Source organism: Aspergillus thermomutatus, assembly GCF_002237265.1.
Source record: "Aspergillus thermomutatus strain HMR AF 39 chromosome Unknown NODE_41, whole genome shotgun sequence".
Taxonomy (NCBI): domain Eukaryota; kingdom Fungi; phylum Ascomycota; class Eurotiomycetes; order Eurotiales; family Aspergillaceae; genus Aspergillus; species Aspergillus thermomutatus.
In genome coordinates, this window is record NW_020798090.1 from 68,766 (window position 1) to 82,253 (window position 13,488).

At 51.8% G+C, this 13,488-nt stretch overlaps 5 protein-coding genes across 5 annotated transcripts; 1 reads left to right on the plus strand and 4 right to left on the minus strand.

Annotated features, from left to right (window-relative positions):
* Window positions 1–190: 190 nt before the first annotated feature.
* CDV56_106936 (coatomer subunit zeta) lies at window positions 191–866 on the minus strand (the record flags this gene model as incomplete). Its single annotated transcript, XM_026760555.1, has 2 exons — window positions 191–431; window positions 502–866. 2 exons carry the CDS (start codon window positions 864–866, stop codon window positions 191–193), a joined length of 606 nt encoding a protein of 201 aa, XP_026616461.1.
* A 758-nt stretch (window positions 867–1,624) lies between these two features.
* CDV56_107015 (uncharacterized protein) lies at window positions 1,625–3,611 on the minus strand (the record flags this gene model as incomplete). Its single annotated transcript, XM_026760634.1, has 2 exons — window positions 1,625–2,901; window positions 2,966–3,611. The coding sequence occupies 2 exons, from the start codon at window positions 3,609–3,611 to the stop codon at window positions 1,625–1,627; spliced, it is 1,923 nt and encodes a 640-aa protein (XP_026616462.1).
* Window positions 3,612–4,834: 1,223 nt separating this feature from the next.
* Window positions 4,835–5,375, plus strand: CDV56_107157 (60S ribosomal protein eL30; the record flags this gene model as incomplete). The annotated part of the gene is made up of 3 exons (XM_026760776.1): window positions 4,835–4,907; window positions 4,969–5,123; window positions 5,283–5,375. 3 exons carry the CDS (start codon window positions 4,835–4,837, stop codon window positions 5,373–5,375), a joined length of 321 nt encoding a protein of 106 aa, XP_026616463.1.
* A 2,305-nt stretch (window positions 5,376–7,680) lies between these two features.
* Window positions 7,681–9,501, minus strand: CDV56_107288 (uncharacterized protein; the record flags this gene model as incomplete). Its single annotated transcript, XM_026760907.1, has 1 exon — window positions 7,681–9,501. One exon carries the CDS (start codon window positions 9,499–9,501, stop codon window positions 7,681–7,683), a length of 1,821 nt encoding a protein of 606 aa, XP_026616464.1.
* Window positions 9,502–10,788: 1,287 nt separating this feature from the next.
* CDV56_107440 (putative ATP-dependent RNA helicase (Hrh1)) lies at window positions 10,789–13,303 on the minus strand (the record flags this gene model as incomplete). Its single annotated transcript, XM_026761059.1, has 2 exons — window positions 10,789–11,139; window positions 11,192–13,303. The coding sequence occupies 2 exons, from the start codon at window positions 13,301–13,303 to the stop codon at window positions 10,789–10,791; spliced, it is 2,463 nt and encodes an 820-aa protein (XP_026616465.1).
* Window positions 13,304–13,488: the final 185 nt, after the last annotated feature.

A 13,488-nucleotide genomic window follows, 5' to 3' on the forward strand; every position in this document is an offset into this window, starting at 1 on the left:
GGAGTATTTCTATCGAATCCTCAGATCTGCGTAAGTCGGTAGCCTGAGGGCAATATAGAAAGGGTAAGAACAAGTCATAATGCAACAAGTGCGCACACAAAACCACGCCAGGACCAGCCAGAAAGCAAAGAATCAAGGAAGAAACAAGTGCACGCCCATTATATGATAACAACCAGGGAAATCGATGCAATCACATCTGCCGTAATCCCTCTGCCAAACGCCTCTTTCCCAGTTCCCAAGCATTGAGTAGACCTTGCTCCGACAGATCGATGCTCTTCAGGTTTGGTGCATCCGGTGCTGGGGCACGGCTGACACGCGAAGCAACCATGACAGGGTCCGTCTCGAGAATGATACCATCATCAATGATTTCGTCAATAGCCAGCGCGACCAGGTCGTAGTTCTCGACGATTGTGCGTTTATCGGTGGCGCCCCTGAAAGACCACACGTTAGCCACAACAATCCAATTGAGCATGTAGCTGCCAAAGCAGCGAGGAATCGTACTTGAACAAAATGCCCAGAGCGTCTCGCAATGTCAGAACAACATTGTACAGCAAAACCTCGTTCTCCTCGGCGGCTCCGACCACGTAGATCATAACGTCGCTCTCCATCTTGAAGACAACAACCCGGTTGTCGTAGAGGATCACATCGCTGGTCTGCTTGTTGGTCTTCTCGAGGAGACCCTGCTCGAAGGCCTTTTGATCTTTCAGCGTGGGGTAGGGGTTGGCGCCGGGGTAATCTGTTGAATTGGGGGCAGCACCAGCTGGGGGATGAGGCGGGGAGTAGTATTTGGCGAAGATGCGAGATCCATCATCAGCCGACATGAGCAGTACGGCATTGACGGAGAAGAGAGACAGAGAACCGACCATGATGGGCGATGCTTTTCAGGAAGAGAGCTATGAAATGTGTCGGAAATCGCCTGGTCTCGAAGTTCAAAATGAATTGCTGTTTACGGAGTACTATCAAGCTGTCCGCAATTCGGATTCCGCCGCAACATTATTCCGGACTATGTCGCTGAGAGTTGGTAAGTCAACCAGCGACAGTTGGAAGAATAAGCAAACATGTTCCAGATAAGAATAGCTTTAGAGGGGGGGAAAGCTTGAATTTACTGTAAATCATGATATCAAAGGCACTGAAGCGGAACTGTATGCTGTTGGAACGAATCTCTGAATCCACAAATCACTAATGAATACTAAGCAAAATATTATCAAACATTCTATGTTGAAACTAATATATCAGTCATATGTTCATGAAGGACAGTGGGGCATAAAAGACAGAGTCTCATGGGAATATTCCCGATGATAAATGGGCCATCAACGATTTAACGAGTGCAAAGGAATCATCCAAGACAAGAAGAATCCTGAGAGTGGCTATCACAGCCAGAATCAAGAACAAAATTGCCCTCCTGTTATCGTTTTAAGGAGCGGCACATGGAAGCAATCTTCAAACAGCTTCAAAAGTCGTGGTAGTCATCATGAACGATAGGGTATTCCTCAACAGGGCGACATATCCAGAAGCAGAAGAGAACAATATTACACAGAAGCGGAGATATGAGACAACCAGAGTAAGAGAGTCAGTGCAAAAGAAGTCGTGACGGAGTGTCGCCAGTCAGGAATGGAAGCTCAGCTCATGTTTGCTGTTGCGCTGCGTCACCGGTATTTGGACGATTGAACCACGAGATCCAGCTTCCCCGGTTCGCTTTTTTCCGAGCTGCCTCCTCGTCCTCTGCCGCCTTTGTCTCACTGACCAGCCGCAGTGGGCGTAGTTTATTCTGAGTCATGACTGCTCCAGTGTAGTTTGTCATGCCGGTGCTGGAGCGTGGTGAATTGGAGGTCGCTCCAGTGGAAGCCGTATCATGCGGGTCACTGGTAACGCTGTTCGAGCTACTCATTCGGCCTCGCTCTGGCTGGCTGGAGAGGGACGGCGCACGGGTACTCATGCTTGACATATAGCTTGCCCCTGAAAAGACACTCTGGCGAGAACCGGGGCCCATGAAGGTTGGGCTCATAGGCCCGCCAGAGTTGCGTCCAGGATAGATCTGGCCGACAACAGTTGCCGCTGCAACATCCGCTTGATCTGATCGAGTGCGGCGATGGCCACGCTGTGCCCGATTGATGGGAATGCTCGGTGCCGTTTCGGGGTTTTCGTGAGCCGTTGGGAGACTCGTCGGGGGTGGCATGTTAGTAGACGGGCGAGATCTATGCTGAGGACGATTGGGTTGGCCGGCGACTACCGACTTGGCTCTCTGCAGGAAAGTCTGGGAAGATGGGTCATCCTTCTCTGGAGGCGTCGGGGGCAGGTCCTTGTCGATTGAAGATACCCGCTTAGCGGTGGCTGGAGGATCGGTTTCATTTTTGTCCAGGATGGTTTCGAAGCCGTCATGTTGCAGGAGACGACTAATAATGCGCTCAATGTACAGGGTCAGGGCCTTGTTCTGGTCCTTGAGCACCTTGATCTCCGTTTCGAGTTTACGGGTATTGTCGGTTTCCGCTTTGGCATCCACTGACTCGAGCTCGTCAGCCAGAGAGCCCAATCCACTGCTGGGTTCCTGCCCCTCATCAGATTCGGGGTAGGCTTCCCGCATGAAGTCACCTTTGGTGAAGTCCCCATTCAATGTTCGTTCGCTCAAGAGTAGCTGATAACTCTCATTGTCCTCCATCAAACGAGCATTAGCCATCCGGGCTTCCAAAAGCTCCTTCTCCAATTCGTGTTGCCGGCCACCGCCTTTGTTCTCCATCTCCACGAGCTTGATTTGGGATTCAGCCAACTCGAGACGGAGAGACTCGATCAGTTTGTCCTTCTGCAAAAGCAGCTTCGAATTGTTTCGCGATGGGCTCCGCTCGATCTGGGATGAAGGCGCGAACTGCCCATCCACCTCTGGCGAGGACCGATTCCGGAAACTGGCTGTAATGACGTGTCAGTGACAACTATTGATAGCGGAGGAGAGGGAGAAGAGATGATTACTCACAAGAGCGAGAAACATTCTTCTCGTTGTCAGCGTTGATTCGCATCTCCTTCTGAGCCAACGTGTCTTTCAAGCGCTGGATGGTCGCCTGCATTTCTTCCTCCCGGCTCAGGTGCTGCTCCTTCTCCTGCAGCATGGCATTCCGTTCCAACTCGTGTGCCTGTTCTAGGTCTCGAATTTGGCGAATTTGTTCTCTGATTTCACCGTTGAGAGCTTCAATCTTGCTGTCCTTCTCATGAGCCTGGTCCTCCAGCTTGCCCTGCTCGCTGATCGCTTCGTCGAGGCGCATTTGCAGGACACCGAGTTGCTTGCGGTACTGCTCCGAAGCACTCTCAGCTTTTTGCAACTGCTCCTTCAACTCTTCAATCAGAGCTGCATTCTGAGCCCGAGCTTCTTCCTCGGACGGATCGGCCGCTACCTTGGGTACATTGGACATGCTGAGGTTGGACCGACCGGGCTTCCGGGCTGCAGCGCGCGCAGAGACCGGAGTCGAGCCACGGAGGGAAGGCGATCGGGATAGACCGTTTGTAGAAGCACTGGGGGATCGAGAATGAACTCGCGACGGCGTTCCATTGACTGTGTTGTTGTCCGTAGTGGAGGATTTGCTCGCACTGCCTGGAGTCCCAGGTTTGCGGGGGTTCGCAGACATATTCACCGACAATGCAGACAGTCAGGTTCGTAAGTAATTCGTACGAGAGACGTAGGAGAATAATGTCTAAATAAAGCCAGTTGGAAGAAGAATTACTCCCAGGACAGGAGAAGCAATGATGAAACGGCCGGAAATTAGCGATCAATTTAAGGGAATCAGGGTATATAGTAGCGGTCAAAACACAGTGGACACCTAGTGGGAGAACTTTCGGATGGCTGGCGACATCTAGCCACCCACCTTGAAATTCGTTACAAACCAGAATCAAGGAGGATGGAGTCGAAGAAGAAACGCAGCCAGAAGTACCACGTTAGGGATCAATGCAGTAGTAGTAGGAATTAAGAATGGAGAAAATCTGGGGGTTGAAGAGGGAAAAGTAGACAGGACGAGTTAATTATTTGTATGGAAACGGCAATAATACAAGCGATCATCTTATCCGTTGCAGCTGCTTGTTGGGTTCCCCTACCAACAGCAGCCAGCGCCTGACGCCTAACTAAGTACGGAGTAGATACGACTACCTTAATCGCAGACTACAGCCAGCTGCTACTGTAAGATGGGTCTAAAATGGAGAATACAGTTGACTGGCCCCCTGACCTGGGAGACAACACGAACTTTACGACTTTGCAAAGTTTACTTTGGGCAGGAGATAAAGATAGCACAGCATTCTCCGTCCTTTGATTTCATAGGCAGTTCCTTGCTGCGTGCGTACAGAATCTAGGTGGCCATCTGTCAGCCTAAGATAATGATCATCCGAAAGTGGATGGATTCCTGCCACTCAAGCTTTGATATTTGCCTCTGGACTGGGGTTTCAACTCTCAAATGCGAGCAAATCGATGAGAGTTCACACTTGTTGGTCCTAAATGGACACGCCTGGTAATAATAGAATAAAGGGACCCTGATAAACGAGGCATCAGCGCTCAGCAGAGCATCCACTGCTGATGGATGGATGCGATAACGGTAAGATATCGGTAATGGTATTTCAAGCCCGTACCTTACGGGGCAAGGTATGAAACCAAGCAGCGGGGTTACTCAGCAGCTTCTGGCGGAGCGGAGGATCTCTGATCCGACCCTAGGGCAAACCCACAAGAAAATTATCATGAAAATCAATCTGAAAATCGCTTCTTGATCGCATCCCAACCTCGAAAACTTCGGCCGGAGCGCACCTTTCCAACCACCCTTCAGTCAAGTCAAAAAAGTTTCGTTCGACTCGAACAAACAGCGTAACGATGGCCCCCAAGAGCAAGAAGTCCGGTGACACCATCTCCAGCCGTCTGGCTCTGGTGATGAAGTCTGGAAAGGGTGCGTGAGATATCAACCAAAATGTTGAAGACCGATTCACTAATATTTCTCGCTCCTCCAGTCACCCTTGGCTACAAGTCCACCATCAAGACCCTGCGTTCCGGCAAGGCCAAGCTGGTCCTCATTGCTGCCAACGCTCCTCCTCTCCGCAAGAGTGAGCTCGAGTACTACGCCATGCTGGCCAAGACTCCTGTCCACCACTTCTCTGGCAACAACGTAAGTCACACGTGTATCTGCAATGGTTTTCACTGCTATGCCCCGACGCTGGTACTTCTCCGATGGAGGGAAGGCGACACGGGAGCAGCCCTGAGAAGAAGCCGTATATCTGGGCTTTGGAGGGTAAATGACAATGGCTGACGTATCTCCGTACTACAGATTGAGCTCGGTACCGCTTGCGGTAAGCTCTTCCGCTGCAGCACCATGGCCATCCTCGATGCTGGTGACTCCGACATCCTCAGCAGCCAGTAGGTGTATCGCCTCGAACATTAGGTTCTTGTTATGTCTATACGTCCGGGTGTTTTGAGATATCACAAAGCACCGCTTAGATAATGACAGAATGAATGAAAAGAAGGTCCACACCTATCTGGAGCGATTGTACTGGGCGTAGTGTAGAAGCAACGGGAGTATGATGCAATGCCTTGTTTTCGATTTCTACTTTACAAGAGTCACAGTCTGCAGTAATAGAGAAGATTGACTCATAGAGTGGCGCACTCGAGTTTGCATCAACAAAAGCACATTTATAATCATTCTTCATACCCATACGGATGCAAGGTTAGCAACAGTCGTAGAGGAGGTAAAGTAGAAAGCCTCCGATCTGACAAATGCGTCATGGCGAGGACGGGACGTGATTGGTGGAGAGTGTAGGGTTTAGGGCTTTGCCACTTCGTTAGCGGGAGTTGCTTGGAAATCAACGTCGAGAGTTGCCCGCAGGCGAAGAAATCCCCTTCCCTTTTGAACTCCCCGACACCACCCTTTTCGACAACCTCACCGTTCGCAGGAAGTGCAGTCAGCCCATTTCCAGCAGTCACAATGGCCCGTCGTCCCGCGAGATGCTACCGCTACTGCAAGAACAAGGTGCGTGCGATCGCTTGATGGAGGATTTGATCTCTTGTGGGAGTTTTTCGTGTTCTGTGGATTTTGGACCGGGAAGCTCGCTTGTGGGGAGAGCGACAACGCCAACACCTGTTTTGACAGGAGAAGGATTGAAGAGATGGAATATATGTCGTCGCGATTTTTACTGGGGCCTGGATGGATTTAATATTTCGATATTGTTGTGAGGAGGATGATTACTGACAGGATGCGTTGGATATAGCCCTACCCTAAGTCCCGGTTCAACCGTGGTGTTCCCGACCCCAAGATCCGTATCTTCGATCTGGGACGTAAGAAGGCCAACGTCGACGACTTCCCTCTGTGCGTGCACATGGTCTCCAACGAGTACGAGCAGCTGTCCTCCGAGGCCCTCGAAGCCGCCCGTATCTGTGCCAACAAGTACGTTGAATCCGCCCATCCACAACCTACACCCGCAACAGCATCACATCGCACCCATCCCATTCAGTCCACTAATCGTCTCTTGAAATAGGTACCTCGTCAAGATCGCCGGTAAGGAAGGTTTCCATATGCGTGTGCGTGTGCACCCCTTCCACGTCATCCGTATCAACAAGATGTTGTCCTGCGCCGGAGCCGATCGTCTCCAGACCGGTATGCGTGGTGCCTTCGGTAAGCCCCAGGGTACCGTTGCCCGTGTGAACATCGGCCAGATCATCCTGTCCGTCCGCACCCGTGACTCCAACCGCGCCGCCGCCATCGAGGCTCTGCGCCGCGCCATGTACAAGTTCCCCGGTCGCCAAAAGATCATCGTCTCCAAGAACTGGGGCTTCACCCCCGTCCGCCGCGAGGACTACATCCAGCTCCGCAACGAGGGCAAGCTCAAGCAGGACGGTGCCTACGTCCAGTTCCTGCGTGGCCACGGTCTGATCAAGGAGAACATGAAGCGCTTCCCTAGCGCCTACGAGAACCTGTCTCAGGCTTAGATGGATTCGGGTAGCGTTAGAGAAAAGATGAAAAAGAAAACCAATTTCACTTCCCCCGTTTTCATGTTACCCCCTCCTTGAAAGGATTTGATGTCATTTAGTGGTGCTCTCACGTACGGCGGAGTTGATTAATCATGGAATTTCCTCGGCTTGTTTTCATCCTCGATCTGCTCGATGTTCAGGATATTCGACTGTAGCGGTAGCGGTAATGACCACGAGATTATGATAGCATGCTGACGCTGTTCCATCCATGATATCTAATCATAGTATACGGTATGCAGCGTCCGTGGCTTTGCGCCGTAGTCATCCTATCCTATGTCAAGCTCCTCGTGAGATGCCTAATTCAAGCCCGCATACGGTGTACAAGTAATGTAGAATAGATTATACAAGATGCCATTATTTGCAACAAATGAACCAGAGAAATTAGATCAATGGTAAATAGACGCAACCCAGTGGAACCCACCCAATCGCCGTCGTCTCGCCGCCGCCCCGTTCTACCGTACACCGTCTTATGCCACCAAGACAAGACATACCCTCACCTCTGTCTGCGCCACGGAGCCGAATAAAGATGCGAAAATGAACAAGGACTAAAGCACCAAACCCATGACGCGTGATTGAATGAAGCACTATAAGCGAAATATATGAATGGACATGGATGGGTGGATGTATATATCGTTTGTGCAACAGTGCTTGGATTAAATGACCACCAAATTATGATTAAGATGATGACTGTCTGAAGCCGATCAGACGTCACCCCAAAGCCCCACGCCGGCTGCGACAGGGGGTGCGATTGCGCTCGCGCTGTCGACGCTTCCGCCAATGTCCCAGTAATTCCGGCTGGAACCGGTGAGCGTTCGCCGACTGGAGAGAGCAGAGAGTTTCGTCTGGCTTGCGCAGCTCGAACTAGGTCGGCGGAGATGTTGACGGAGCAACGGCGATGTGATGCCCGTGGGCCCAGAAATACTCGCGGAGTGGTGTGACTGACGTCGGATCTGGGCTTGAGAGCGGGAATGAGCCCGTGCAACGAGAGGATGGTGCTGGCGGATGATCGCCGCGCGTCGAGATGCATCCTGTGGGTGACGGCGTGAGGGCGCGTGGGTGCTGTCGGCGTTGCTACCTCGTCGGCCGAAGCGATTGCGAAGGTAGCGGAAAACCATCATCACGTCCAGCTCGCGCTCCCAGTACTCCTTCTCTTGCTGTAGGCGTGCAGACTCGGGGAGTGGTTCGCGGTTTGCATCCTCTTCGTCCTCGATGCCCCAATGTGCGGCGTGTTCTCGGCCGGTAGGATCGCGAATCGTAGGCGAAAATTGCGGTGACATTATCGAATCCTGACTGTTCATCACGGTGTGGAGGGCGGGTTCGACAGATGCACCCTGCGGTTCAGCGTCGTTCTCCTCTGCTAGACGGCCAAGTGGTATGCCTGCATACTCGTTTGGTATCTCATCCGTGAGGTTGAGATATGTCGTAAAGGCGCCAGGGTGTTCGCAGAGCTGGTGGACCAAGATGCCCAACTCGCGTGCTATCCGCTGAAGTAATTTGGTCTGCCAGAGACCTTGGTCATCCGGCATGGAGTCCAGCTCCCGAATTGTCTCGCTCAGATTGAGAGCGTTGTCTGTTCCTGCAGATTCATTGCTGTCTTTGCACTCCACCCCCATATCTGGCAACGACTCGCCGAGAATGACAGAAAGCAACGAGTCGTCGATGCCGATCAGATCCCGAATCACCTTGCGGGTGATACGTCGCCAGAAAGACTCATCCTGCTCAGACTCCGGCTGTGGCTGCGAAGAAACTTCCTTGAGTGTCTCCAGGACACCATCAGGTGTGTCTGAAACGATGGGCTGAGAAGCCACCGGATCGGTCTGCACACTGACGCGGCTATTGCGGCGGCGCCGTCGTGTTTCCCTTTCAATCTCCTGCAAGAGCGCCCGGCTCTGGTCCATCCTCCACTTCTCGATACGTTGCCAGCGTTCATGCTCGATATCAACCTGTTCCCGATCCTCTATCGAGTCCAACTGACGTTGTACACTCGAGCGACGTCTCAGGCGCACGTCACCCCGCCGGCGGGGATTGAACTGCTCATGCTGCCACAACTGCTCCTGCACGAGCTGACTGGATGCATGGAAACTCCCTAGCCCATCATGAGCTGGCAGCACCGCTGGCGTGGACTGGTTCGGCCGTGATGTAGACTCCTGCGTGACGGACGGGGCCCGGAAAGCATGCAGGCCATCATCCAGGCTGTCTAATTCCGTTCCATCCTCATCCAGGGGCTCTTCAACGTCGCCGTCCGTGTCCTCCCCCTCGAATTCGAGAATGGAGCGGGTCGCAGTGCCAAAGGAGCCAAAATCACTCAAGCGGGATGCTCCAGCTGTTCGGGGGGTGCGTTCAGTGGAGGTCGTGTGAGTGCGGGCGGTGGAGGGTTGGGGCGGGGAGAAGAGCACCCATTGCGTGGATTCGTTCTCGGGGACTTGAGAGAGGGGAGAAGGAATATCAAGCTCAGGAAAAGGTTGAGATGTCGAGTAGGAATTGCGACGACGAGCGACTTGAGGTGGAAGACGAAGTGCCATGAGTGATGAGTCCTAATCTCAGATCTACCCAGTAGATAAGATAGGGAGAACCTTCCCCGCGTGGAATGCGTAGATAAGCAGTGGATAGTGGACAGTGGTGAGAGAGGAAATCAGAGGAATAAAGGTATATATGGACAAAGGAAGTTTCAGAGACAAAGGGATGGAAAAAGAAAAGAAAACAATAGACAGACAGAGATCGACTGTCTGGTTATCCGGCCGGACTTCGCAATGATGGGTGGATGATGATGATGGGTGATGATCTCGGTGGAGGTGGTAGATCAGCCGTCACTGGTGGGATTTCGAGGCTGTGGATCCCAACCTGTTGGGATGAGGCCTTCTATCTATCTAATAGATAACCAGGGGGAAAGGAATAATATACTGATACAGAAGAGAAGAGTAGTTTGAACAACGAAGAAAGCATAGACAAGTAACAAAATCCAACTCGGTGTGCCTGTTGGGGAGAAACGCGGAAATGATGCAAGGATGGGAAGATCAAACACCACAGTGATAGTGATAATAACAACGGGCAATTCAAGTCACCAGACCTAGAGCTATTAGATAGTAGGTGCTCTACTGGCTCCAGATTATCTGGGTTTGAGATAAATATCATACGTGGACCTAACGGTAGTAATTGATCAATATTGACAACTTGCAGCGAATGTTCTCTCGACTCCTCACATTTACCAGGCACAGGGGAAAATATACACAAGTCTCCCGCCATCTCCATCCGTCATCTCTGACAACACTCTCGTCTCAGCTGACAACATCACTGCTGTACTTGCTTGACAGTACACTAATCTTCCTACGGAGTAGTTGACACTGTAATCGTCCTAGAGATAAGGACACAACCACCGCCAATGAAGTCGCCCTTGGACGATGTTATTTCAGACGATGTCTGAGTCCCGTCCAGCCGTCTTTTGCGAGCGACGGACACCGAATACTGTACTTGACTTCTGACACTCAAACAGGCTAAACGGCGATCATCCCATCCGTTAGCTGATTTCACTGACATGTCGTCTATTAGTCGTCAGACTCGTCACTACTTAGTTAGTTTCATCTCTGCAAGTCTGCGGCAAGAAGTGTACGAAGGGCAATGCGGGATATGTACGGAATACAATGCGAGGGTTGATCATTCATTCCAAATTAATTTATGCTGCAATGCGTGCTCGTTCATACCCCTGAATTCTTTACGGAATACTGTGGTCTGTAATACTGCAGGTGGGTATATTCTATCGTCGGGTATATACATATCTCCACTCGGCCAAAATTCATCGGACAACATGATCATCATGCTCCAGTCAACGCATCCCCAACCCAATCCATCTGCACCGCACTAACCCCCCGTGCATAACTGCGATTCGTAAACACAAACTCATTATACATAATAGCCTCCACTTTCTTGCCGAACAAGACGCTCGACGGGTGGATGGCCACCGTCTGATTCCCGACAACGGTCCGATAGCTGCCATCCGGGACAAGCCGGGCGGTGTTGGTGGAAAACCCGCGGAGGAAACTCTGAAGGATGAGGACGGGTGAGGGTTCGCGAGTGGCTGAGTTGTTAGAGGCGTTGCGAGACTCGCCGGCGCTGGGGAGGAGCTTTGCTTGTCGGCATTGTGTGGTGAGTTGCTTGCGGACATCCTGCGACAGTCAGCAAGAGTGCGTTAGACGGAGATGAATGATGACAACATACCATCACTGACTGCATGGCTCGATGAGAGACCATGTGTCTTTCGGCCCAGGCCTTCCGATCCGTATTCTCCGCTGCGTAGGCTTGCACAGTTGCAAGCATGGTGAGATGATCGCCTTCCCTCCGATACAAGTCTCGTCGCGCTTTCTCTGCCTCTTCCTTCTTTTCTTCCGATGTTGTGTTGAGGAAGATGTTCTCCACGCTGAGGCAAGAGATGATGTCAATCACATCCAATAGACATCCTTCTCCATGTTCTGATGCTGCTAAGAGGACACGCCCGAGGGTCGGCGTAAGAGGCAGCTTGGCGATGTGCAGCCCGATCGAGCTGATTTTCCCAGATTCCTCGAGAGCGTCGATGCTTAGCAATTGAAGGAGCGCTTTCTCCAACGACTCGCGTGGGGGTCGCGTCAAAAACGGGAAGCCCATGACGTCGTCAACACCGCGGGCTTTCATGTTGAGCAAGGCTTGGCTCAGATCGCATCTGAGAATCTCCGGTGTATTGGTCTCATCAAGCGCGAGATAGTCCTTTTCTGTGTAGAGTCTGTAACATTGTCCCGGCGCTTCTCTGCCGGCCCGACCTTTTCGCTGGATGGCGGCGGATTTGGAGATGGGCTTGACCAAAAGAGAATCCAATCCCAAGCGAGTACGGAATTGCTTGATCTTTGCTTTGCCGCAGTCCACGACAAATCGGACACCGGAGACCGTCACGGAGGTTTCTGCAATGTTGGTCGCAAGAATGATCTTGCGGGTGCGAGGAGGCGCGGGAAGAAACACCCGTTGCTGAGCGACCTGAGGAAGAGCCGCAAATAAAGGAAGTACTTGGACCTTGGGCAACGCAGGGTCCATTCCAGTTGCATACTCATTGACCAGGTGCTCCAAAGCTTCGACCATTTCCTGGCCAGTCAGGAAAACAAGGATATCTCCAGGCATGGGCTCCTTATAATGAATCTGAAAGATCACCTTTAGAGCTGCATCCACAAAGTCATGCACGGGAGCCGGGGCGTAGATGGTTTTGACCGGAAACTGACGACCCTTGATATGGCAAACAGAAATCTTGCCCTCGACATTCGGTTGCGAAGAATCCTGCTGACAAGTGTTCCCGTTTGTTGTATTAGTATCTCCTTGCGCCTGTAGACCCTCCTTGAAGAAATCCATCAGACTCTCCATATCAGCCGTGGCACTCATGACCACGACCTTCAGAGGTACACCACCTCGCCCTTCCTTTTTACCCGAAACCAGGTTTCTCAAGAATCCCAGCACCAGATCCACGTTGACACCACGCTCGTGCACTTCATCAACCACTATCGCACTGTACTTTGTCAACGAGGGGTCATGCAGCATCTCCTGAAGGAGCATTCCCTCCGTCAGGAACTTGATCCGCGTACTTGGCGACGTAGACGTATCAAATCGCACCGAGTAACCCACTTTACTCGCCGGCGACGAAGACCCCAACGGCGTCCCCATTTCCTCAGCTACACGTCTCGCCAGCGAGATGGCAGCCACTCGTCTCGGCTGTGTAATGGCAATACACCCGCCAACCGTCATTTCCTTTTCAGATCCATCATCCTGAGCAACCGTCGCCTTGGTCGGACGGCACCATTGCTCGTTGACTAAGAACTGAGGAATCTGTGTACTCTTTCCGCTACCCGTTTCACCGACCAGAAGCATCACGTCGTTCGTGCGCAGGTTCCGCCGGATCTCATCGCCGTGAGGAAATATGGGGAGGTTCTTGCGGGTTTCGTACAGTGCCTTGGCCTTTTCTCTCAGGGAGGTGAAGTTCTGCTTTGTTCCTTGGGGCGCTTGTTTCTTCGTCTTGTGGTTTTTGTTCTTGAGGTGGTCGGATGTGCCATTTGCGACGCCATTGACCGCATCCTTCTCGTTGGTGTCGCGTGAGACTGGCTCGGGCTGTGTTTCGTTTGACGACGTAAATTCCTGCGACCGTGTATCTGTAGACCCCTCGAGCTTTCGCTTCTTCCTTTTTTGCTTCTGGTGGTCTGTAGGCTGGTCTTTCCGTTTGACTGGTTTGGAGCCTTGAATTTCTTCGGTCTCAGGGACCTGTTTAGCGACGGGGACGTCGTCCGCGTCGTCAAAAACGATACGTACCCTTTCGGGCATCGCGAAGCCTCGTATGGAACCTCTTTGTCTGGCAAAGAAATTTTTTAAAGATTAATTGAGTATACAGAGCAAGCACAGTGCACAATCGCCGATCTAATGATTAAACATATCCGGTGCTTGGAGGTGATCGGTGGAGTCCCCGAAATTTTTCTGCGGGAGAGGCTTATCGATAAGCTTCTTGGCAT